The 25,087-nt window shown below is 50.4% G+C and overlaps 1 protein-coding gene across 9 annotated transcripts in view; it reads left to right on the top strand.

The window, feature by feature from the left end:
* Positions 1–25,087, top strand: part of SAG (S-antigen visual arrestin) — a 38,959-nt gene extending 13,872 nt beyond the window's left edge. For 2 of the 9 annotated variants that reach the window (XM_055401909.2, XM_088835108.1), the window contains 13 exons: positions 379–423; positions 2,554–2,747; positions 4,015–4,074; positions 7,353–7,429; positions 8,447–8,582; positions 9,528–9,612; positions 11,879–11,951; positions 14,328–14,465; positions 16,518–16,595; positions 19,238–19,261; positions 21,086–21,141; positions 23,761–23,776; positions 24,804–25,081. In XM_055401909.2, the coding sequence (XP_055257884.1) occupies positions 379–423; positions 2,554–2,747; positions 4,015–4,074; positions 7,353–7,429; positions 8,447–8,582; positions 9,528–9,612; positions 11,879–11,951; positions 14,328–14,465; positions 16,518–16,595; positions 19,238–19,261; positions 21,086–21,141; positions 23,761–23,776; positions 24,804–24,912 (1,091 nt within the window). In that variant the 3' untranslated portion in view covers positions 24,913–25,081. The other 7 variants (XR_016037153.1, XM_088835112.1, XM_088835114.1 and 4 more) reach the window with 7 other exon arrangements.

The raw sequence follows: 25,087 nt of genomic DNA, 5'->3' as shown, positions 1-25,087 counted from the left end.
GGAGCAAATGTGTGGCCATTTGCTCCAGTTTAAATGATTAATGCATATTATGTGAGTGTGTGAGTATGTGTGTGTGAATAGATGTTTGTGATATGCAGCTGAGTGAGGAAAGCAGTGGACTGAACAGTATAATAGGATCTCGTTGTTTCTAGTGTAAACTTTTCCATAAGTGTATCTAATCTGGAGAAATCATTCTGGATCAATATCTCGACAATGTGGAAATGGGGTGAGTTTTTCCCTTTGTTTACTTCCGTTTCTAAGGTTCCCCTAAGGAACGTGGATTCCATGTGATATGCACACACACACACACACATGCACACAGTCTCCAGGAAGCCTCCAGCCTCTTCCGCCCTCACTATTCCCTCTCTCTTGGTTTAGATGGCGTCGTGCTGGTGGATCCTGAGCTCGTGAAGGGCAAGAAAGGTGAGGGGTGCTCCTCCATCCTCCAGGGAGTGGGGGTCTGGTCTCAGCTCGCTGCAGGAAGGGGACTCATGTGTGTGTGTGTGCAAGGAGGGGTGGGGAAGCCCTTGCACACCCATTCTCCTGCCAGGGCCTCAGGCCTCCAACCCACACTCCCTCGTACGATCCTCGGGACGTGGGCTCTGTCCGCACCAGAGTCTGCTGTCCACATCCCCCAGAAGGAGGTGAAGAATCAGAGAAGCCGCTTGCTCGAGCCGACCGGATAAGGGACGGCAGACGGAGCTCGGAGCCCAGGGCTGCCCCTCCGCAGACTACATGCTCATGCTCCTCTCCACCGTGTCCTGTGGTTCCATGTCCAGGCAGACTCAGGAGGGTTCCTTTCTGAGTTTATCTGAAAAGCGAGGAAAGGAGGCTGCTGGAAGGCAGAGGTTTTTTATGCTGACTCAGGTGGGTTTTGGCTTCCCAGGTGGCACTCGTGGTGAAGAACCCGCCGGCCAGTGCAGGAGATGTCAGAGGCCTGGGTTCCATCCTTGGGTCGGGAAGATCCCCTGGAGGAGGGCATGGCAAGCCACTCCAGTACCCTTGCCTGGAGAATCGCCATGGACAGAGGAGCCTGAGGGGGCTACAGTTCATGGGGCCGCAAAGAGTCGGACTGAAGTGACTTAGCCCACGCTGATGGTTCTGGACCATGGCAGCACAGCACGCTCAGTGATCTCTGGCTGCTGTGAAGTGTGTGACAAGCAATTTGATGCTGATAACAGTTGTGTAAATGAAATGAGAGCCCATCTGAGTTATCACTCAGTTCTATTCAAACCGTGCCTCTTAAGAGTCGTTGCTATCGGCAGCCCACAAGGATTGTTCCTAACCCTGGATGTGCTCTGGAATATGTCAGTTGTAGGGCCCTCAGCATCCCGGGGACAGGGCAGAAGCAGGCTGACAGCTGCCCTCCTCTGCTGTCTCTGGCTTTCTCCGGAGTGCCCTGCTCTTCTCTTACACCAGGAGGACCCCAGTTCCAGCCCTGAAAGCCCACGCCCTTGGACAGGAAAGCATTTCCCGAAGAGGCAGGCATAAATCCAGGTCATCTCTGGGCACCTTGTCCCTACAAATGTCGGTTGAGGGATAAGCAAGTGATCTCTTATGAGACTCTTATGAGACTCTTCTGAGCTTAGCGCCGAGGGGCAATTATCCTTGAGGCAGACACAGACAAAATCTTCAACCCACAGCTCCCAAGGACGTGGGTGGACGTGCTTTCCATTCAAGCACAGGGCACCTCGTGTGGTTTTATTTACCACATTGATGACAGCTGTAAACAGTCCATCCTCAAAACACGTGTCCTTGTTTAGCCGCCAAGCCATATCTGACTTTGCAACCCCGTGGACTGCAGCACGCCAGGCCTCCTGTTCCTCAGTGTCTCCTGCGATTTACTCGGACTCATGTCCACTGAGTCAGTGATGCCATCCAGCCAACCCATCCTCTGTCACGCTCTTCTCCTTCTCCTACACAAGGCATAATTCCTCTGGTCCACTGGGGGCACCGTTTACATCCGTCTAACCACAGTGAATTTTCATAAGTGCCGATGATTTAGAGAAAGCTCAATTAAGTTTCCGAGCCATGTGAAAAGTCGGATTTCCTCTGGGCCTTGGTTTCACCTCTCCACCTGGTCCCTGAGCCCCGGCTCATGCCCCTCGCGGCCAGGTCCAGACTAGGCAGTCCTGAGTTGTGAGTTTTACTCCCTAGCGCTGTTTCCCCTCTGCTTCTCACCTTCGCCCTCAACTCTAGACAGACCTCCCGCCCTCAGACCCCTAGTGACCTCTCCCTGTTGAAACGCCTCCTGAGGTCCCTGAGCTGGTGGATCAAGAGGGAAAGGGGGGAGGATGCAGGAAACAGTGGAGTCAGGAGACAAAACGTGGCCCCTCCGAGGGGCCTCGCCGCCCTCCAACCCAGCCCTTTAGAGTAATTAACGCAGGCCAGAGGGAGGGAAGGGCCAGCTGGGTGGTGAGGTCCTGAGGTCCCATCGCCTCCGGATGCTGAAGGCTGAATGCCGAGACCCGCAGGCAGGCGGTGTCAGCCCAGGCAGGGGCGCCAGGCCGACCGACCAGCTGGCCAAGCCCACCCTTCTTGTCTCTCTCACAGTGTACGTGTCTCTGACGTGTGCCTTCCGCTACGGCCAGGAAGACATCGACGTGCTTGGCCTGAGCTTCCGCAGGGACCTCTACTTCTCCCAGGTCCAGGTGTTCCCTCCCGTGGGGGCCTCGGGCGCCACCACGAAGCTGCAGGAGAGCCTGATCAAGAAGCTGGGGGCCAACACCTACCCCTTCCTGCTCACGGTGGGTGACGTCACAACCCACCCCCCACCACTGCACTGGTTCCTTCCACCCCCAGCACCTTGTGATGTGACCAGCGGCCAAGGAACAGGGCCAGAGTAATGGCTTCACATACACTGGCCTTCAAATTGCACCCTTCTAGAACTGAGGAAATTCTAGATTGCCTGGGCTGTCATTGTCTTTTTTTTTTAAGTCCTTGAAAATAGCCTCCTAGCCTTTGAAGGCATGGTTTCAACCTACAGTTTAAATATTTAAACTGCATCTGACCACCTAATTATACGTGCATGTCACGCCTTCACTTGTGCTTCTATAAAAAGAAAGAAGTGCCCCTAGGTTGGCCCTGAGCAGTTTCTAAGCAGGCAAGAGTTCCCTGTGAGCCAGGAGAGCTAAGTGAAATGAGATCCTGTCTGTAGCCTTGAGCACAGCCTGGGGGGTCATGGGAGAGAAATCCCTGGTGGGACCGAGGGACCCTGGGGCCAGAGTTCTGCCTCTGATGCCTCCATCCTGGAATGGCTGTACCCTCTTCACTAGCGTGTTTGTGGGTCTTAAGGTTACATATTCCTCTGAAGTTATACGGTTCAGGCTTAAAATGGCAGGAGATTCTGACACAGGCTACGCCAAGAATGAACCTTGAAAACATGATGCTAGGTAAAAGAGACCAGTCGCCTAAGGACAAATGCTGTGTGATTCCACTTACATGAGGGATCTGGAGGAATTAAATTCGTGAAGACAGAAAGTAGAGGGGTGGTCTCCAGGGCATGGGGGAGGAGGGAATTGGGGAATTGATGTTTAATGGGTACAGAGTTTCTGCTTGGGATGACGGAAGAGTTCTGGAAATGGATGGTGGGGACCATTGCAGGACAATGTGAATGTCCTTCATGCTGCTGAACTGTATACTTAAAATAGTAAGGTTTATGTTTTGTGTGTATATATATATATATGTATTATATGTATACACATTACATATATAATACATACATATATATGTATATATGGGCTTCCTAGGTGGCACTAGTGGTAAAGAATCTGCCTGCCAATGCAGGAGACACAAGAGACTGAAGTTCAAGCCCTGGGTCAGGAAGGTCCCCTGAAGGAGGAAATGGCAACCCACTCCAGTATTCTTGCCTGGAGAATCCCTTGTTCAGAAAAGCCCGGTGGGCTGCAGTCCATGGGGTCACAAAGAGTCAGACACGACTGAGCATGCATGCATGGTGGAATACACGTGGAATAACATTCTCTGAAAGAAATGATCTATTGTTTCTTTCCACAGTTTCCTGACTACTTGCCCTGTTCGGTGATGCTGCAGCCAGCTCCGCAAGATGTGGGCAAGGTTGGTTCCAGAATGAATCCCAGGGATTCATTCATTCTGTCAAAGGACTTTTTAAAATAGCCTCTTTTTTTTTTTTTAACAATCTGTTTTATTTATTTATTCTTTAATTTTAAACATTTTATTTTGTATTGAGGTATAGCCAATTAACAAGCAAGGTTGTAATCAGTTCAGTTCAGTTCAGTCGCTCAGTCGTGTCTGACTCTCCGCGACCCCATGAATCACAGCACGCCATGCCTCCCTGTCCATCACCAACTCCCGGAGTTCACTCAAACTCATGTCCACAGAGTCGGTGATGCCATCCAGCCATCTCATTCTCCGTCGTCCCCTTCTCCTCCCGCCCCCAACCTTTCCCAGCATCCGAGTCTTTTCCAGTGAGTCAACTCGTCTCATGAGGTGGCCAAAGTATTGCAGTTTCAGCTTTAGCATCAGTCCCTCCAATGAACATCCAGGATTGATCTCCTTTAGAATGGACTAGTTGGATCTCCTTGCAGTATAAGGGACTCTCAAGAGTCTTCTCCAACACCACAGTTCAAAAGCATCGATTCTTCGGCGATCAGCTTTCTTCACAGTCCAACTCTCACATCCATACATGACCACGGGAAAAACCATTGCCTTGACTAGACGGACCTTGGTTGGCAAAGTAATGTCTCTGCTTTTTAATATACTATCAAGGTTGGTCATAACTTTCCTTCCAAGGAGTAAGCGTCTTTTAATTTCATGGCTGCAATCAGCATCTGCAGTGATTTTGGAGCCCAAAAAAATAAAGTCTGACACTGTTTCCACTGTTTCTCCATCTATTTCCCATGAAGTGATGGGACCAGATGCCATGATCTTTGTTTTCTGAATGTTGAGCTTCAAGCCAACCTTTTCACTCTCCTCTTTCACTTTCATCAAGAGGCCTTTGAGTTCCTCTTCACTTTCTGCCATAAGGGTAGTGTCATCTGCATATCTGAGGTTATTGATATTTCTCCCAGCAATCTTGATTCCAGCTTGTGCTTCTTCCAGCCCAGCGTTCCTCATGATGTACTCTGCATATAAGTTAAATAAGCAAGGTGACAATATACAGCCTTGACGTACACCTTTTCCTATTTGGAACCAGTCTGTTGTTCCATGTCCAGTTCTAACTGTTGCTTCCTGACCTGCATACAGGTTTCTCAAGAGGCAGGTCAGGTGATCTGGGATTCCCATCTCTTTCAGAATGTTCCACAGTTTATTGTGATCCACGCAGTCAAAGGCTTTGGCATAGTCAATGAAGCAGAAATAGAAGTTTTTCTGAAACTCTCTTGCTTTCTCCATGATCCAGCGGATGTTGGCAATTTGATCTCTGGTGCTTCTGCCTTTTCTAAAACCTGCTTGAACATCTGGGAGTTCACGGTTTACATACTGCTGAAGCCTGGCTTGGAGAATTTTGAGCATGACTTGACTAGCGTGTGAGATGAGTGCAATTGTGCGGTAGTTTGAGCATTCTTTGGCATTGCCTTTCTTTGGGATTGGAATGAAGACTGACCTCTTCCAGTCCTGTGGCCAGCGCTGAGTTTTCCAAATTTGCTGGCATATTGAGTGCAGCACTTTCACAGCATCATCTTTCAAGACTTGAAATAGCTCAACTGGAATTCCATCACCTCCACTAGCTTTGTTCGTAGTGATGCTTTCTAAGGCCCACTTGACTTCACATTCCAAGATGTCTGGCTCTAGGTCAGTAGTCACGTTATCGTGACTATCTTGCTCATGAAGATCTTTTTTGTACAGTTCTTCTGTGTATTCCTGCCACCTCTTCTTAATATCTTCTGCTTCTGTTGTAGGTTGTAATACTTTAGCCTTTTATTGTGGAAGAGTTCAGACACACCCAAAATTAGAGAGAACTATAATGAATGAGCCTATCACTTGCCTTGGGCATTTCCTAACCATGAGCAGCCCTGTGAGTGAAACAGACGGTCTTTCTCCTCCCTGAGAAGGCTTGTGAGCTGGTCTAGGAGCACACATAGGAGCTGGTCAACATGAATGGAGAGAGAGAAGCGCTAAGCGTTTCACAGGGAAGGAACAGCACGTGCCCCAGGTAGCCAGCTGGGAGAGCTTGGCTCGTGCGGGCAGCGGCATGGGGTGGGCGTGGAGTGGCGCGGCGAGAACACAGGGCTAAGAACTCCAAGCTCTGGTGGGTACGGATGTGTATTTATTTTCAAGGCAGGTTTTAACATTGTTGAGAGTCCAGTTTCACGGGAGCAGCAGAACTGTGACTTACGTGCTACTGTCAGCCTGCGGGGAGCTAGCTGGTGGAGGGCCCATCCCCACGCTGGCGCCCCCATCCCCACCCCCTCATGTTAACACAGAGAGAAGGAGGGTAACGGGGGCAGGGGATCTTGCTGGGGCCGGGTAGGGGGTGGGCAGAGGGGCCGGCAGATGCATCTCTTCCACCCGTGCAAGATTTCTTAATTTCATTGATTTAAAATTCAGGAGCCTTCGCTCCAAGTTCCATTTCCAGCTTCTCTTCAGAAGTTGGGAGAGCTGCCAGCGCCAGGTCCCCTGGCAGCCTGGCCACGCTTGACTGCAGCCGCAGAGCAGCTGCCTGCCGGGGTCGGGTGTTGGAGCCCCAGCACGGGGGTCCGTGGACCCCCGCGGGCCCTGTGAGCACTGCACCTGTCTCCCAGCTGCAGGCAGTGGACCGTCAGTAACATATACACAAGGCCACTTCCGAGGACAACTGAACGAGGGGTGGGCTGGACGCCATGAGAGCTGGAGGGAGGCGAGGACCAGTCAGGGTGCCTGACTCACCCTCTGCAGCTGCTGGTGGGGCACATCCTGCAGGCTGGTGGCCTTCGCTGGGGCTTCGGGGCCTGGGCACTCTCCCTACGCCAATGCCACTATTTCATCATGAGCACACTTCCAGATCTAGTCTTTATTTTTTAAGATTTTTTTTGACGTGGACCATTTTTAACGTCTTTATTGAATCTGTTACAGTAGTTTTAAAATTTTTATTTTATTTTTTGGCTGTACTGGGCCTTCGTTATGGCCTGTGGGCTTAGTTGCCCTGTGGCATGTTGGATCCTAGTTCCCTGCCCAGGGATCGAACCCATACCCCCTGAAATGGAAGGCGAAGTCTTAACCACTGGACCACCAGGGATGCCCCCAGATCTAGTCTTACTGGTGCAGCTCTGAAAAGCAGATGGCTGATGCAGAAAAAGAAAGTGCCATGAAACAGCCCCTGAGTGAGCTGTGACCCCATCCAGCTCTGGAAGGGAGGCGCAGACCGCAGCCCTATCTCATCTCTTGCCCCCTTGCAGAGCTGTGGGGTCGACTTTGAGATCAAAGCATTTGCCACGCACAGCACGGATATGGAAGAGGACAAAATCCCCAAGAAGTAAGAGTGTGGCTGTGGGAACAGGTTGAGGGGTCTGGGGTTGAGGGGTCTGGGGTTAAGGGTTGGGGGTATGAAACCGCCCCTCACTTTATGTTTGCGAGATGGACTCTTCCCACTAGGCTGGTGGGTCATGGAGCCTCCCCAGGTCAGGACCATCAGGAGGGGCCAACCACACATGGGGTGGGCGTCCGTGGCTGACCATCTGGGGGGAACGCAGGAGAAAGTGACAGGAGCGTTGTCAACCCCGAGGGTCCGTGTGAGCCCCTGAGAGCCTCCTCAGTGCCCTGAGTTCCTTCTGCTGCTGCATTTTATGGTGGTGGTAAAATACACATAACGCGAAGTGGACCATTTTAACCATTTTCAAGGGTACAGCTCAGTGGCATTAAACATATTCATTACCTTGTATAACCACTGTCTGCTATTTGGGATATATATAATACATATGGGATATATATTTATGATGATATAGCTATCCTGAATGCTATATAAATGATACCATTTGGGAAATATCCCCAAACTGTCTGTATCCCAAATGCTATCATCGCCCCGAACAGAAACTTTGCCCACTAAGCAGTGACTCCTGTCTCCTGAGGCCCCGGCGTTCATTTTGCTTGTTCCTGAATGAGGTTTCCAACTGTGCCCTCAACACTTGCCCCCTCATACTCAGCATTCACACCCGAGGACGCCTGTACCGAATGGCAGTAACCATTTGTAGAGAGTTCTGAAACGTCATGTAGGCACACGCTCCCACCGCAGCTTCACCCCAGAGGGGCCTGAGCCGGGGTCCTCACGGAGGGTGAGCGGGACCCCGGAGGGCGGCCGGGTCCACACCAACCACCAGGCCCCAGCCCCCAGCCCCCAGACCTGAGCCAGCTACCAGTCCTTCTGCATCCATCGGGAGCATCCCCGAGGGACCCCAGCCTGGGGATGAGGCGGGGGGTGGGGGGCAACCTGGTGGGCCGTCCTGAGGAGGCCCAGGTGCTGATCCCGGGACTGTCCATGACGTCTCATCCGCAGGAGCTCCGTGCGTTTGCTGATTCGGAAGGTACAGCACGCGCCACTCGAGATGGGTCCCCAGCCCCAAGCCGAGGCCTCCTGGCAGTTCTTCATGTCGGACAAGCCCCTGCGCCTCGCCGTCTCACTCAGCAAAGAGGTGACTGTGGAGCCAGGCTGCGGGGAGACCGCCCGGGCCCTCATCTGGGGGTGGGCTGCAGGCAGTCTTGGGTATAGTGGTAGTTAAACAGCAACCTATGAGGATGACTGGACTTTCTCATCACTTAGAGTCAGTGAAGGTGACCCTTAGAATAGGGCCAAACTGGCTTGCATCCTACTCATCATGGGTCCCAGCAACACGGGGGACCCCCATGCCCTCCCACCCCCATCTCTGCCTCAGGGAGCCTCTTAGTGCAGCGTCAATGGGTGTTACAAATTGTTTGCTTCCCTCAAACTGAAGTTGGGCAGTGACGGTAAGGGGGTGGCTGTGTCATGTGTGAATGTCATGGCCAAGAAAGGTGAAGAACCGCTGGCCAGGGCTGTCTCTGGTCCCTCTGGTCAACAAGAGTCACACACACATTGACACAAGCCCAGCAGACTGTATGTGTACATGCGTGTGTACATGCATGTGTGTCTATGCATGCATGTGTGTGCATGTATAGCTGCACTCGTGTGTGCATGTGTGTGCACGCATGTGTGTGTGTGTGTGTGTGTGCGCGTGCGGGCAACAACATACCCGTGTGGTATAACATGGAGTCACCACTGGACGAGCTCCACCTCTACCCCACACCACATTCTCCTCTCTTTTCACTCACTCTGCCCTAAATAGCTTCCTGATCCCGCGCAAGTGCCCCGGGGCCGACTCTGCGTGACACTCAGGACTCGGGCGTTGTGGCTAGAGCCCACGCCATCACCTCAGCCTCCCACACACGGCGCAGAAGCTGCTTCAGACACATCCCCACAGGAGTCACAATGCCCTCACCTTGTCTTCCTCAAAAGCGTGGGAATTCAGCCACTTTGCCTCCAGTTAAAGGACTGGGATGAATTTAGAAAGACGTGACCAGGCTCTCTTCCCCTTTTCTGTCCCATCTGCTAACTTCTTCAGATCTATTACCACGGGGAACCCATTCCTGTGACCGTGACCGTGACCAACAGCACAGAGAAGACAGTGAAGAAGATTAAAGTGCTAGGTAGGACCTTCTGCTCCAAGCCGGACAGCAGAGCCTTCTAAGACCCCAGGGGTCATGTTTCCCAGGATCTCTCCTCTGCTCTCTCCGGCTCTCCTGGGTCCTTGGAACCTCCCGTCTGTCTCTGTTGTCAGGGCAGCAGGACCTTAGAGGAGGAGATCACTTTAGTGTCCTCTCTGTAGCCTCCTGCCCAGCTTAGAGCCGCTTCCATCCTGGGACAACATCCCCGACAGGACATCTTGCTGTCCTTCCTTGTCCTGCCTTCCTGGAGGGTCCAGGTCCGGGGTTGGGGGAGAAGAGGGATGGTTTTCCTTTCTGCACAGAGTAGTGGGGGGGACCCGGCCTGGGAACTCTGGGGTCCCCTGTGGGCTTGTGCTTGCACATCCTTTCAGAATTCAGCAGGCAGTCACAGCAGGGCTTCCTGGTCTACCTTCCCGGGTTTTGCGATCTGTTGATTGAACACACGGGACATGCTTTATAAATGGTCATCCCCACTGTCACTACTGCTGTTGTGTCACCATGTGATGGCCCAGCCTCCCATATATTTGGGAGAGGGGCCTCTGACTTACTGGTCCACTGGTACAGCACATTGCATCCGGTCAAAGGGCATCAAAGTGAGAGGGGGATGCTCCGAGATCTTGGTCTCATGTGGGCGATGTAAAAAGATGTGATAGAATGACCTGGAAGGGAGACCTGTCCATTCATTTCTCCCTCAGGCCCTTGATGACGGATACAGAGTTTGGGTGACCAACTGTCCTGGGTTAACCAGGACCAAGGACCAAGGACTTCCAGTGCTAAAATGGGTCAGTCCCAGGCAGACCAGGATGGCTGGTCACTTAAGTGTCATCCACTACGTTCCTCTCTCCTTCTTGTCCATCATAGATAAGGCTCAGGAATCGGATGCACTCATACTGAAATAGTCTAGATTTTTCTTAATGCTACTATACATGTTTACATTAAGGCTTTGTTTTTATGTGAGTTTAGTTTCTATGCCTTTAAGTCTCTGTAGGACCTGGCATGATTTATTTAGCATGTTGTATGTAGTGTTCCATATGGTATTTCACAAAGCAGCAGGACGGAGAAAGTATCATTTGATAATTATTTTTTAAGTTGTTTCTCAAAATTTTGTGAATCCAAACACCCAAACCCCTAATGTTTGAAAGAAGCTGTTGAATTTCTGAAGCCAGATATTGAGAACTTTGTATAGGCTGAGCGCTGTGTTGATCAGTTCACACAAATTATTTCTTTTGATTCTCAAATTTGATTTTAATGAAAATTAAAAGTCATCTTTTTGAGGGCTTCCCTGGTGGTCCAGGAAGCTCCATGCTTCCACTGCAGGAGGCGTGGGGTTGATCCCTGGCTGGAGAAGTTATTCACGCTACAAGGTGCAGCCAAAAAAAAAAAATTAAAAATCACCTTTTTAATCATCACAACTATATAAGTTAGATGCAGTTATCACCCCCATTTTGCTGATGGGGAAATTGAGGCTCAGGGGAGCTCAGTGACTACCCCCCACTGACGGCTAGGCGGGGATTTAAGGCCAGGTAGTCTGGTGGGCTGCCATCTATGGGGTCGCACAGAGTCGGACATGACTGAAGCGACTTAGCAGCAGCAGCAGTCTGGCCGCAGAGCCCACCTTCCTATCCACCACACCACACCCACAAATCAATCGTGTGCTGCCTCCGGACTGTTTCTAGCCTGCGCAAGCAGAAGGAGATGCTCGGTAAACAAGAGAGAGAAGGTTGGAAGGGGGCACGTTTAGGGAAAGAAAGCAGATGGTGAGTTGGGGACACTGTGAGCTTGTGTGCTTGGGAAGGATACCTGGCACGTGCTGTGAGCTCAGTGGAGGGGTCTCCCAGGAGGTGCGGTTTTAGGAGAATGGCTCCTGGCTGGGAGCTGACACAGAGCAGGTTATCATGTGTCATCATGTGCTAAGTCGCTTCAGTCATGTCTGACTCTTTGCAACCTTATGGACTGTAGCCCACCAGTCTCCACTGTTCATGGGATTCCCCAGACCAGATACTGGAGTGGGTTGCCATGCCCTCCTCCAGGGGATTGTCCTGACCCAGGGATGGAAGCCGCCTCTCTTATGTCTCCTGCATTGGCAGAAGGGTTCTTTACCACCAGTGTCACCTGGAAAGCCTGGCCTGAGGCCAGAACAGGAATCTCAGCCTTAACGCTGAGCCTGAGAGGTGCACTCAGATGGCCATTAGAGAGGCAGCATGCAGGACCCCGCACTGAGTCACCCTACCCTGTCCTCACTTTGCAGTGGAACAAGTGGCCAACGTGGTTCTCTACTCGAGTGATTATTACATCAAGCCGGTGGCTGCAGAGGAAACACAGTGAGTAGCGGGTTGGGTTTCTATTTCCTGGGCGGTTCCGGCTTCTTTGTCAAGTTCCCCTTTTCGGTCATTGCTGAAGAAGGAAGTAGAGCGGTCAGCCAGCTCCCCAGCTTGCCACGTCCTTCCCCTTTTCTCACTTCAAGGGCTGCAAAGTCACAAGAGTTCTGAGAGCTGGGTCGAGCTAGGAAATGATGGGGAGGAGAAAAATGAAGCCTGAATCATCACAGCGAGAAGGGCTAGAGCTTTCTATTGATCCTTAAATAAGTGGGTAGGAATCTGATACTGTTTCTGACCCTCAGAGCAGATCATCAAATAACCTGTCAGCCCACATGGGGGTTCTCTATCTTTTGGTCTCCACAATTTGAAAATCTGGTACCCATGACAAGGAGATTAGAATGCTACCTCAGTACTCTGTCACTTGTCATGAGTGACTTTTCTCCCTCCATTAGATAAAAATCAAACGGAAAACAAACAGTAAAACCCAAATGAGAATCCTGTGATGGCTTCTTCATGGTGCAGCAGGAGACCTGACCGCTTTGCTTTGTGCTAGGCACTCAGGTTCATTTAACACACAGCTTTCAGGGGGTTACTAACCCCCTCCACCCAGGAAGGATCATTTGGGAAGGTGTTTTCCTGTTTTCCAAGCCCCATTGTATGACAAAAATACTCTCATCGTTGGAGGAAGGTGGTGGGGTGAGGAAAGACAGCCGAATCAGCAAGAAAACATTACATAATACTTTAAAGGCCACTTCGGGATAAACTGTTATTAAAGCAGAACCTGGCCGGAGTTTACATCTCAGGGGGGAGAGGCAGGAAATGAACCTCTGACCGCCTCCGCCAGGCCAGGGCCGGGTCAGTTCTCGTTTCAGACTGCATCCTTGCCCGCACCGTGCCCGGGAGTCTTCCCGGCTCACCTGTTGGCATGTGCCCGACAACAATAGGAGGACATGGTTCCCAGCTGAGGTTTTCCCTAATACACCCCATTATCTGGTCCTCTTTGCAGCTCATTTTGCATCAAAGAGTCCCAGAAAACGGGACACCATCCTCGGTACCCTCAAAAATGTGGGAGTGAAAGTGAGGCTTTGGGGGCTCTGGTGGGCAGGCCACCTGGGAACCAGGTCAGCCCTGTTGCCCAAGCTGTTACCCACCACCCAGTCCCAGATCCCGAAGGTGCTGGGAAGTGGCCAGGTGGGACTTTGGTCCAGGGTCTTGGCAGAGGCCATCGGCCAGGGTACAGCAGGACAGGTATGGTCCAAGCCCAGCCCAGGGGCCCCTTTCTACTGCAGTTACCTTGACAAGGTAATTCCTGCTTCTGTCACTCTGCTGCCCAAACCAAACTTATTAAGAGAAGATTCCCCTCCGGTCCAGAAGGCAAGGATGTGGGCTACCTTGTCTCAAGCAGGATTCTGTAAAGGGTGTGCCCAGGAGCCTCCTGTGTGCACTCGGAGGCTGGAGAAGCCACGGCCGCCTTCAACTCCCCAGGGAGACTGAGGACGCTGGCAGTGGGGCTCCCCGTCTGTCTGGGGGCAGGCAGAGGAAAGGGCCCGAGGCTGGCTCCTGGGCAGGGCTTCCGGGGCCCTGCCTTCTCCTGGCCGGGCACAAGGACAAAGGTTATGCCAGGAACGTGGCTAGATCCCGCCTGGGCTCTGTGATCAGAGAGCCCGTGAGGCTGTTCAGTGGCTGTTGGCACAGGCCTGGGGGCAGCCCACAGGTGAGCAGCAGAGCCGACTCTCCAGCCTTCAATGCTGCTCCGTGAGCCAGGGATGCTGCCTGACCTGGGGAAACCATGCTGTGGTGCCCTCCGCTGCACCGAGGCCCACAGTTTGGCAGGGTATCCCTGTGTCTATCAGATGCTGGGCAACGCCCCACCTGATGTGATGGAGGTGATCTGGGGGAGAAAGAGCCTGTGCTGCTCTGAACCCCAAACCTCCCAGTCTGTCCAGCTCATGTGGGAGACTCCCGGGGCACACACTGGTCCTCCTGACTGGGATGACGCCCAGCCTGGGCTTGCTGCTGGCGCTGACCAGTCACCCTGCAGCCCCTCATGTGCTTCACGGAGTCTTGGGAGGAAACTGGGTGTGATCCCTGATCCTTGGGCCAGTCGGTCTCACTTCACCCCACAGAATATTCCAGAAATTCAGCCATGGGAGCAGGCTGAGAAATGCTTCAACGTTGCTGACAGCCTGTTGTGAGCTATCACTCATGCTCTCCTCCTTCTCAGAAGACATGCACAGCCCCTACGGGCTGTCTTTCCCACGAGTCACGGGGAACGTGGGTTCTGGGAACTGCGTGAGCGTGGACAAGTTCTCCTGGGGGCCCCAGTGGCCTTAAGCCTGTAAGAACAACTGGATAAATTCGCCTTGTTTCTTCCTGCAGGGAAAAAGTGCCGCCAAACAGCTCGCTGACCAAGACGCTGACGCTGGTGCCCTTGCTGGCCAACAACCGCGAGAGAAGGGGCATCGCCCTGGACGGGAAGATCAAGCATGAGGACACGAACCTGGCCTCCAGCACCATGTGAGCCCCTGAGCCTTGGTGCTGGGGGAGGTGGGGGGAAGGGGTCTGCGCCCCTTATCGTCCCAGTCCTGGGCTCACAGCTGGCATGTGGCATGGTGGCTGGTGGTGCAAAGCCAATGCTCAGTGGCCCAAGCAAGGACCCCTCGCCCGCGCCCGCTGGTGTGATGTAGTGACTATAGCTCTGGGCTCTGGAGACACCCTTGTGCCAAAGCCCTGCTCCCTTGCTGACTGGGCCACACCATCAGCTGTCTGAGCGAGGACCTCAGTTTCCCCATCCACAGGGTATGAGAGCTGACATGGATTATGGAAGACAGGCCACATCAGTGTGGGGCCCGGCACACAGTAAATGCTCCAGAAAAGTCAGCTAGTACCTCTAAGAAATAGCATCAGCTAGCATTGAACTGAGTGCCTCAAGAAGGATGGAAACATCGTTTATTCATTTCCATCTGGAAAGGTAAAGAATAGGAAGTCCTGAGGGCTATGGACGTCAGCTCAATCTAAATGAAACTAAGCACTGATCTGCTCACCCAGCTCAGAATGTTGGACTGAATTAAGCCAGTGGATCCAGTAAAAACTAGATCGAAGCTTCTAAGTCAAATACCCCTACCACTCCATACCGTCCTCTGGGGCTTCCGTTCCTGGCAGCGTGTGTGTGGATGAGCCCTGAGGATTGGGGGTAGGAGCTGTGACCAGGCTTGGGGCTCACTGCCAGCTCCCCATACCACCCCCAACCCCATCCTGTATGGCCCACGGCCCCAGTGATCGCCTCAAGGTGATGCTGTCAGGAAAAGCTCTGAGACGAACAGCTGGGGCAGTGAATACCAGGCAGAAAGCAGGATCATGGGAGTCAAAGGGTTTCTGAGGACGACTTATCAGCTGGCATGTTAGATTCTAAGCATGTCTGTGATGCTCCGGGAGATGGGCAAACAGGGAGACAACACCCTAGATCCAGGAACTCAAGGGTGAAGGAATCACAAAGTTCAAAATGACATGTGCATTTGGAAAGATCTTCCATGGTTCGTGGAGTATTATATAAACACGCCCGTCTCTCCATGCTTTCTTTGGTGAGAAAGGTGAATTTCTACTCATTTCGTGGATGAGGAAATTGAGGTTTCACCAGATGAGAGGCTCAGCCAAGGACACCGGGTCAGTCAGTGGTAGAGCAAAGCCCACCCCTAGTCCCCAGCCTCGAGTTGATGCTTTCAAATTGTGGTGTTGGAGAAGATTCTTGAGAGTCCCTTGGACTGCAAGGAGATCCAACCAGTCCAACCTGAAGCAAAGCAGTCCTGAATATTCATTGGAAGGACTGATGCTGAAGCTCCAATACTTTGGCCACCTGATGAGAAGAGCTGACTGATTGGAAAAGACTCTGATGCTGGGAGAGACTGAGGGCAGGATGGGAAGGGGGTGACAGATGATGAAATGGTTGGATGGTGTCACCGACTCAACTGACATGAATGTGAACGTCGCTCAGTCGTGTCTGACTCTTTGTGACCCCATGGACTATACACTCCATGGAATTCTCCAGGCCAGAATACTGGAGTGGTTAGCCTTTCCCTTTTCCAGGGGAACTTTCCAACCCAGGGATCAAACCCAGGTCTCCTGCATTGCAGGTGGTTGGATTCTTTACCAGCTGAGCCACCAAGGGATCCTAAGAATACTGGAGTGGGTAACCTATCCATTCTTCAGCAGATCGTCTTGATCCAGGAATCGAACAGGGTCTCCTGCATTGCAGGGGGATTCTTTACCAACTGAGCTACCTGGGAAGCCCATGAGTTTGAGCAAACTCCAGGAGATAGCAACGGACAGGGAAGTTGCAAAGAGTCGGATATAACTTAGTGACTGAATGATGACAAATCCCGAGCCCCCCATCCACCCAGGGTCAGGGCTGCCTTCCAGCTCCCCAGTGAGGACACAGCAGAACACGGATGATCTGGTCTCTTGGAGAGGGTGGTCCCCGACCTGGGAGCCTAGGGAGAAGGGTTGATCCATCCGGTCTCCGCTTCCTACTGCTCCTCTGCATTCTTCCATTTTTCTTTTCTGTTTGAACAGCATAAAGGAGGGAATAGACAAGACTGTCATGGGGATCCTGGTGTCTTACCAGATCAAGGTGAAGCTCACGGTGTCAGGGTGAGTGTCCACGTCCCAACATGCCACCTGCTGTGTCTGGACGTCAGCCATCTGAATGGTTTTGTTCCCCAGCGATTGGGAGACAGAAAGCAAGAAAGGTCCTCAAATTCTACCAATTACATGGTAGGGTTTGAGAAAGACTCTATTTGTCTAGTTTCACAATTCTGCCTGATATAACATTACAGAGAAAAAGGTAGAAAAGCAGACTGCAAATCACGTACACTACGGGTACCTCCTTGCAGTCCAAGGGACTCTCAAGAGTCTTCTCCAACACCACAGTTCAAAAGCATCAATTCTTTAGTGCTCAGCTTTCTTTATAGTCCAATTCTCACTACTGGAAAAACCATAGCCTTGACTAGACGGACCTTGTTTGCAAAGTAATGTCTCTGCTTTTTAATATGCTATCTAGGTTGGTCATAGCTTTTCTTCCAAGGAGTGTCTTTTAATTTCATGGCTGCAGTCACCATCTGCAGTGATTTTGGAGCCCAAGAAAAGAAAGTCTGTCACTGTTTCCATTGTTTCTCCTTCTATTTGCCATGGAGTGATGGGATCGGATGCCATGATCTTAGTTTCTTGACTGTTGAGTGTTAAGCCAGCTTTTTCACTCTCCTCTTTCACTTTCATGTGGAGGCTTTTTAGATCTTCTTTGCTTTCTGCCATAAGGGTGGTGTCATCTGCATATCTGAGGTTATTGATATTTCTCCTGGCATTCTTGATTCCAGCTTGTGCTTCATCCAGCCCAGCATTTCACATGATATACTCTGCATATAAGTTAAATAAGCAGGGTGACAGTATACAGCCATGACATACTCCATTCCCAATTTGGAACCAGTCTGTTGTTCCATGTCCGGTTCTAAATGTTGCTTCTTGACCTGCATACAGATTTCTCAGGAGTCAGGTAAGGTGGTCTGTTATTCCAAACTCTTGAAGAATTTTCCACAGTTTGTTGTGATATCCCCAGTCAAAGGGTTTGACGTTATCAATAAAGCAGAAGTAGATTTTTTTTTCTGGAACTCTTGATTTTTCTATGATCCAATGGATGTTGGCAATTTGATCTCTGGTTCCTCTGCCTTTTCTAAATCCAGCTTGAACATCTGGAAGTTCATGGTTCATGCACTGTTAAAGCCTGGCTTGGAGAATTTTGAGCATTACTTTGCTAGCGTGTGAGATGAGTGCAATTGTGCGGTAGTTTGAGCATTTTTTGGCATTGCCCTTCTTTGGGATTGGAATGAAAAATGAACTTTTCCAATCTTGTGGCTACTGCTGAGTTTTCCAGATTTACTGGCATATTGACTTCAGCACTTTCACAGCATCATCTTTTAGGATTTAAAATAGTTCAACTGGAGTTCCATCACCTCCACTAGCTTTGTTCATAGTGATGCTTCCTGAGGCCCACTTGACTTCTCATTCCAGGATGTCTGGCTCTAGGTGAGTGATCACACCATCATGGTTATCTGGGTCATGAAGGTCTTTTTTGTACAGTTCTTCTGTGTATTCTTGCCACCTCTTCTTAATATCTTCTGCTTCTGTTGGGTCCCTGCCATTTCTTTTATTGTGCCCATTTTTGCATAAAATGTTCCCTTGGTATCTCTAATTTTCTTGAAGAGATCTCTAGTTCTCTTCAGAAAAGCATGGTAGCTGGGAAATGAATTCACAGTGCATCTCAGGAGGCTCCATCCATAATGGGAAGGCGTCCCCCGCCCTCACAAAAGTCGCTACAGGACTGGGGAATCTCCTTTTCACACTACAGCACAGATATCTCATAGTTCTGAGGAAACGGTTTTCTATCTTTCTTTGAAATCAATTTCTTTCAATTTAAAAATCTCATCAAGGGACTTCCCTGGTGGTCCTGTGATTAAAATTGTGTGCTTCCAACTCAATGGGTGTGGTTCAATTCCTAGTTGGGGAACTAAGATCCCACATGCCACGTGGCTCTGGCCTTTTACGTTAATGAGTCCTGGGTAGTTCAGTCTCAAGGCAAATCTATGTGTATATTCCATAAGTCTCAGTGGACTAAGAGTTCCCCAAATTTTGGTTGGGACCACAAAGTAGAACATGGGTTGATTTTGCAGATTTTGTTAACACAACGTTGTAGTTGTCCTGTTTTACAAAGCATATAGTGTTGAGACTTCCCAGTGGTTAAGACTCGTTGCTTCCAATGCCAGGGATGCAGGTTCGATTCTTGACTATGGAATTAAGATCCAAAATGCCTTGCAGCAAGGACAAGATATATATATATATATATATGATATAGTATCTATATCTATAAAGTGTATAGTGCTTTCTTTCACTTTCTCTGAGAGACTCTGAAACAGAGTCGAATGTAGCAGTCAAGGTAAGCGTTTAGCAGGTATTTCATGGTGACCTTTGTGGCTATGAGAGAAATTCTGGACTGGGGTTTATTCTTGAACTTTAGGGCTTAAACCTAAGTGATTCTTCTTTTTAACTAATCCACTTGAGAAAGACATGAAGCCGCAAGCAGAGGGGAATAGCGGAGTACACAGTGAGGAGCACAAAGGTCCTGAAAGTGGCGGGTGATGAAGGACCCGAGGGGGCCGTATCCGTTTCTGAATAATGGCAAGGAAGGTCGTGTTACCACCATGGACAATCACCACAGCCCTGTTTGTGTTTTTGTTTCCTAGCCTTCTGGGAGAGCTCACCTCCAGGTAAGCCTCGTCACCTTCCTTCTCTGCTTGATTCCAGGGTATAAAGGGGACAAACCTGGGGTTTAAAACAGGACAGTGAAATCCGGTTTCCCAGTGTCATGCTCAGTGATGTAGGGAAACTTGCCCGCTCACACTGTGCAAACCTTGGCTGACAGGTGTGAGGCTGGGATGTTTCATGGAGACTGTCGCTGGGTCTGCCCCTGGATGAAGACACACACATAGACACACCCTCAGAAAACAGGCACACTCCATGCAGTTGCCCCTGTGTGTACGCATGTGTGTTCAGGGGTGAAATATACATAACGTGAAGTCTACCGTTTTAACCATTTAAACCTGTGTAGTTCAGGAACTTCCCTGGTGGTCCGCTGGTTAAGACTTTGTGCTTCCAATGCAGGGGGCACAGGTTCAATCCCTGGTCAGGAAACTAAGACTCACAAGAAAACACACCAAACAAGAGAGTTCAGTGGTATCAAGGACACTCACAGAGTTGCGTGACTGTCACCATTGTCCAGTTCTTGTATCTGTGCCTGTCCCAAAAGGAAACCCAGTACCTGTTGCGCCATCTCTCCCACTCCCCCCACTACTTGGCAACTGCTAATCTACCTTCTAACTCTGTGGATTTGCCTCATCTGGACATTTTATATGAACAGAATCAGGCAATACCTGTCCCCTTGTGACCGGCTTCCTCACTCGGCGTGTCTGCGGTGTCCCTGTTGTAACACGTCAGTACTTCTTTCCTGTTTATGGCTGAGATTCAGTCCACGGCACGAGTGGACCACATTTTGTTCATCCATTCATCGGCGGGTAGACATTTGGGTTGTTTCCACCTTTGGGCTTTTGTGAATAGCGACAGCAGCCTTTTAAATCAGGCAAGAGAGGCAGCAGGTAAGACACATTTGAGGCAGGTGCTGACCTTAAATATTCTGTCACTGACTCCTATCAACCCCCATGTCCCATGGAACCCAGGGGAACTTCTCTCCTAGACCCTGGCCACACGGGGATCCACTAAGAGCGCCTTATCAACAGATGAGATTTGACAAAAGCAGTGACCCCAGGGTGGGAGGCGGTGGGTCCTGGGTGAAACAGGGAGTAACCCTTGACCCCCCGACCCCTTTTCATTCTTCCTGTGTCCACATTTTCCTTCTGCCCCTTCCTGACTCCCTGCCCTCCTTTTTCTGTATAAATTCCAAGCCACCTCAAAGTCCTGTAGCTTCTGGAATTGGCTGGACTCTGCTCATCCCAAGGGACTGCTCTCCATAAGACCCAGGTCTCTAGCATTGCAGGCAGATTCTTTACCTTCTGAGCCACCAGGGGAGCCCAGGTGGCACTAGTGGTAAAGAAATCATCTGCCAATGCAAGAGACTTACGTTTGATCCCTGGGTTGGGAAGATCCCCTGGAGGAGGGCATGGCAACCCACTCCAGTATTCTTGCCTGGAGAATCCCATGGACGAGGAGCCTGGGGAGGCTACAGTCCACAAGGTCTCAAAGAGTCAGACATAACTGAATTGATTTCGCCTACACTATGTCCCTGGACATCCCACTACTTAGCATGTCCCTGAAACTAATAACCAGGAGGAAGGGGGACCCCAAAATCCTGGCTTCCTCAGCCTCGTGCAAGTGGAGTTTCCGGACCACATTCCAGGGAATACATTTAAAAATTCCTTCCTGACCACTTCCTGATTTCTGGTTTGTTTTGTTTTGGACCTCACTGAGTCCTCCTTCAGCTGGGGCCTGGGGATCTTTCTCGAAGCTCTGCAGCCCAGCTCTCAGCTGTGCATTTACAACCATGCGCATTCTGACCGCTCTGCCTCCTTTGTTTCTAGTGAAGTGGCCACTGAGGTGCCGTTCCGCCTCATGCATCCTCAGCCAGAGGACCCAGGTCAGTCACGCCCTGTCTTGGCTTCCTCTAGTCCTACACCACTCGTGGATTTCTTACTTAGCCACTGCTAGTTCTTCCTTGACCACATCTCTGGGCACAGACGGGGCCAGGCATCCGAGGCTGCGGCCACATTCAAGTGCCCCGGGCCCTCCCAGAAACCAGGGCTCAGCGACTATGTCAGGGGGCTCGTCCAGTGGTCCAGGTGGTTTGTCCAGCTCCAGTGAGTGCCCGGAGGATGTAGCATCCTTGCTTGGATGCAGGCTATCTCATTAGGTTTTGTTAGGAATGATTTAAAAGCAGACGCTTTGCTGTAGATAGGCTTGGGTTGAGATTTAAAGAAAATTCGGGTGAAAGATAAATTTGCCAGCCTGAGGCTTTTGTGTTTCATTTGGGAGCATTAATAGGAATTTAGAAGGTGAGTGTTTCCGAGAGTGGCAGCTGTGATGAGAATACAGACGTTACTAGAAATGAGGGTCAGGCTGGGATCCTAAAGCCTGGGCTCCTTTGAATTGTCAGTCCATTGGCTGATGTATGGATGTTGAAACCAAATGAAGCCGTGGCTGTGCAGCTCTGTGAGCAAGCTAAAAACCAGAGGGCTTTAGCTTGTAACGCTTTGCATGGTAACAGGTGAATTGTACGATGTGTGAATTGGGCTTTCTCCGGTGGCGCAGATGGTAAAGAATCTGCCTGCAATGCAGGAGACCCAGGTTTGATCCTTGGGTTGGGAAGGTCCCTTGGAGAAGGAAATGGCAATCCACTCCAGTATTCTTGTCTGGAGAATTCCATGGACAGAGGAGCCTGGTGGGCTCCAGTCCATGGGGTCACAAAGAGTCGGACACGACTGAGCGACTAAGCACAGCACAGCACAGCTCTTTTGAAAGAGATAAATGAACCAGCAGAATTAATGTGGATGCAATCTCAGAAACTCTGAGGAAGAATTCTCCACTGTGTGTTAAGGTGGCTTAATTGGCAAGAAAGAAAAATGGACCTGTCTGGATGAGAACCCTCCAGAGTTATAGTAATTAAGAACATTTTAAGTAAAAGTGGTGTAAACAAGCGGGGTTTATTTTTCTTATATTTTATAAAAAGCCTTTCTACACTGATAATGAGGCGGCATTTAAACATCAGAATGAGCCCCCATATTCATTTTGGCTTTGTCTCAAAACTATTTTGTCTCAAAGTATGTCTTCCAAATATTTTGGATTCAAATACTCAGTGTGCTTTGCCAAAAACTTCCCTTGGGGGAAAAACACACAGCCTAACCATACTTTTTATTATTATTATTATTCATTTATGCTTGTGTCATTAAAGCACTATTTTAAACTCTGTGAGATTGAGATGCATTCTGGTCCCTTTCAAGGACATTTTAAAAGGCCGTTTTAAAACTATGACTGGAGGAGATGTCATCGCTGGTGTCAGATCCTTTTCTGGCCGTGTGAACAGACTTTAGGACTTCTCTTGGGGGAAGTGGGGTTATTCCTTTCCTGGGTATGACGTCTTCATGTTCCAGTCATTATGGCCCTTACACTGAACATATTACAACATCAAGGCTAAGACAATGATCTTTCATACTGTCAGATTTCAGAGAGAAAGAACAAATTACCCCATGGACTAGGAGTTCTGATTCCCCGAGGTTCATGCGTCCCAAGTTTCATTTGCAGATGCACGCTCATATCTCCCTCACTAGCCTGGTCCCCAACTCCCTGAGTCTAGACGAGGAGATGCTGAACAGAAGAAGCATAAACTAGAGTTAAGAAGGCCTGCCAGGGCTAGAGGCCAAGTGATCTGTACGCAGTAGGTGCTAGAGAAATGCTGCTGAGTTTTTACTGTCCTCTGTCTAGAGCATTCTTACAGAATCCAGGTGTTGACTCTCTTCAAGGCTGATGGTCGCACTTAGGATAATTTACGCTCAGCACCCAGGAGGGTGTCCAGGATGGTTCTTGCCCAGTACCGTTTTTGATGCATCAGCCTCTTGGTATGTCCCCTCACCGCGTAACAGCCGCTGGGGTGCAGGTTCAGTGTCAGGTCCCAGGACTACCCCCTGGAGAGTGGGACGTGGAAGGTGGACCCGGTGTACTTCCACCACATGGGAGCTGGGCCGTTAACAACTCCCGGCGACTCTGATCTGGACAGGGTCCAGAGGACATGTCACAGGGAGAAAGTCTTTGAAAAGAGAAGCCCAGCCTCAGAGCGGGTGAGGTTAAGCAGGGAGAGGGTCTAGAGGTGAGGTTGTGGCGGGTTGTGGGGGCAAGTTTCGGAGGAAGCGACGGTTCAAAATTCAGGGAGAGGGACGTCCATGGTGGTCCAGTGGCTAAGACTCTGTGCTCTCAATGCAGGGGGCCCGGGTTCGATCCCTGATCAGGGAACCAGATCCCACGTGCCGCAACTAAGACTCTGAGCAGCCAAATCAATAAATGACTTAAAAACAACAAAAATGCAGGGAGAAAGGGCCTCCAAGGGGGACCTGGCCATGCAGCAGGATTGACATGCAATTCTCATGAAATGTGTGTTTCCGGGCCTTTTATTGCTCCACCTGTAAAGTGACTTAATGAAGGAAGAAGAGTTCTGCTAGACAGGATGGGTGCTAACAGATGTCTCTCCTCTCTTCCATGCTCACAGATACTGCCATGGAAAGGTGAGCACTGCCCGGCATTATCCCTGTTCTGTGACCTCCTCCTCCGCAACCCTAGAGCAAGTCTTCATGCTTGTGTGTGTTTTGTTTTTTCTCCTTCTCCTTTTTTTTTTTTTAATGCAAGTGCCTGACTTAGGCTTTGATTGCCGAGGCATCCACTTCAAAGAGGCATCCGCTCCAGCGATGGCTATCTCGAATAAACACATTGCCAGCCACAGGACTAGATCCCAGCCAGGCCGGCTCTCCCCAGTGAGGCACCTCTGATTCAGAGATTTCGGTTGATTTCAGTAGCAGATCCTTCGAGCCACTTGTTCTTTGGTCTTGGTACGGTTTAAATTCCCCGCTCTTCTGTTTTAAAACTCCCCAATAAAGAGTGAGCCCCCGAAACTCTAGACGCCCCCGCCTCGACCCCAGTAAAGGCGGAACACCCAGGCCCATGTCCCTGAGCTCTCTTTATCCTTGACTTTGCCGTGTGGCCCCAGGTGTGCTGTGTACCTTCCAGGTCCTGGAAGTAATAAACCTTTATTTTCTCAAAGTTTCCGGATGGTTATTGCTGAAGGGCGTCTTGCAATCCTAACAGGAACCACGAGGGCCGGGCCAGCCACAACAGTGGATATTGATAGGCTAAGACCTGTACAAAATAAGCACAAACCCCTTTGGGGGGGTTCTTTCCATAGACACCCCACGCTCTCAACACTGGCGCATGCCCTGACCTTCCTATTGCTCCCTACTATCAGGGCATGCACACACGTGGACACACGCATGCATGTGCACGCATGCACACACACAGTTATTGCAAGCATGTATGTGTGCTGTGTGGGTTCCTTCATTGTTTCACATTTTTGTTTGCTAAAGCGATTTTACACGGAAAGCTAGGAGGAGGACGGCCTTGTCCCCCCTTGCATCAGTGGGAGAATCTTGACGGGTTCCTCTTGCAAAAGGAAGATCAAGGACCTTGTTTTTCCTCCAGATTTCATCGCAAGCTCCAAAGAACATGCCTTGATCAAAATGTTCTTTGTTTTTATTTTAGTTTTCAGGATGAAAATTTTGTTTTTGAGGAGTTTGCTCGCCAAAATCTGAAAGATGCAGGAGAATATAAGGAAGAGAAGACAGATCAGGACGCGGCTATGGATGAATGAAGAGGCCGGCTCAGGACGTGGGATGCAGGGTAGCTAGCCACATGGTAGCAGGGCTCCAGTTAGCCCTTTAGTGACGCTAAATTCCAAAGTGCGGGTCTTTTTCAGAGAAATAAAGTTGTTCTGCCCTGGCTGTGAGTCAAGCTGACTTGTTGGGGAAGCTGAGTGAGTTAGTAAC

The sequence above is a fragment of the Moschus berezovskii genome, chromosome 4 (assembly GCF_049115385.1).
Source record: "Moschus berezovskii isolate FMDL1 chromosome 4, NW_MosBer_1.0, whole genome shotgun sequence".
Taxonomy (NCBI): domain Eukaryota; kingdom Metazoa; phylum Chordata; class Mammalia; order Artiodactyla; family Moschidae; genus Moschus; species Moschus berezovskii.
Note: the sequence above shows the minus strand (reverse complement) of the source record. Positions and strands in the feature narration are given on the sequence as shown.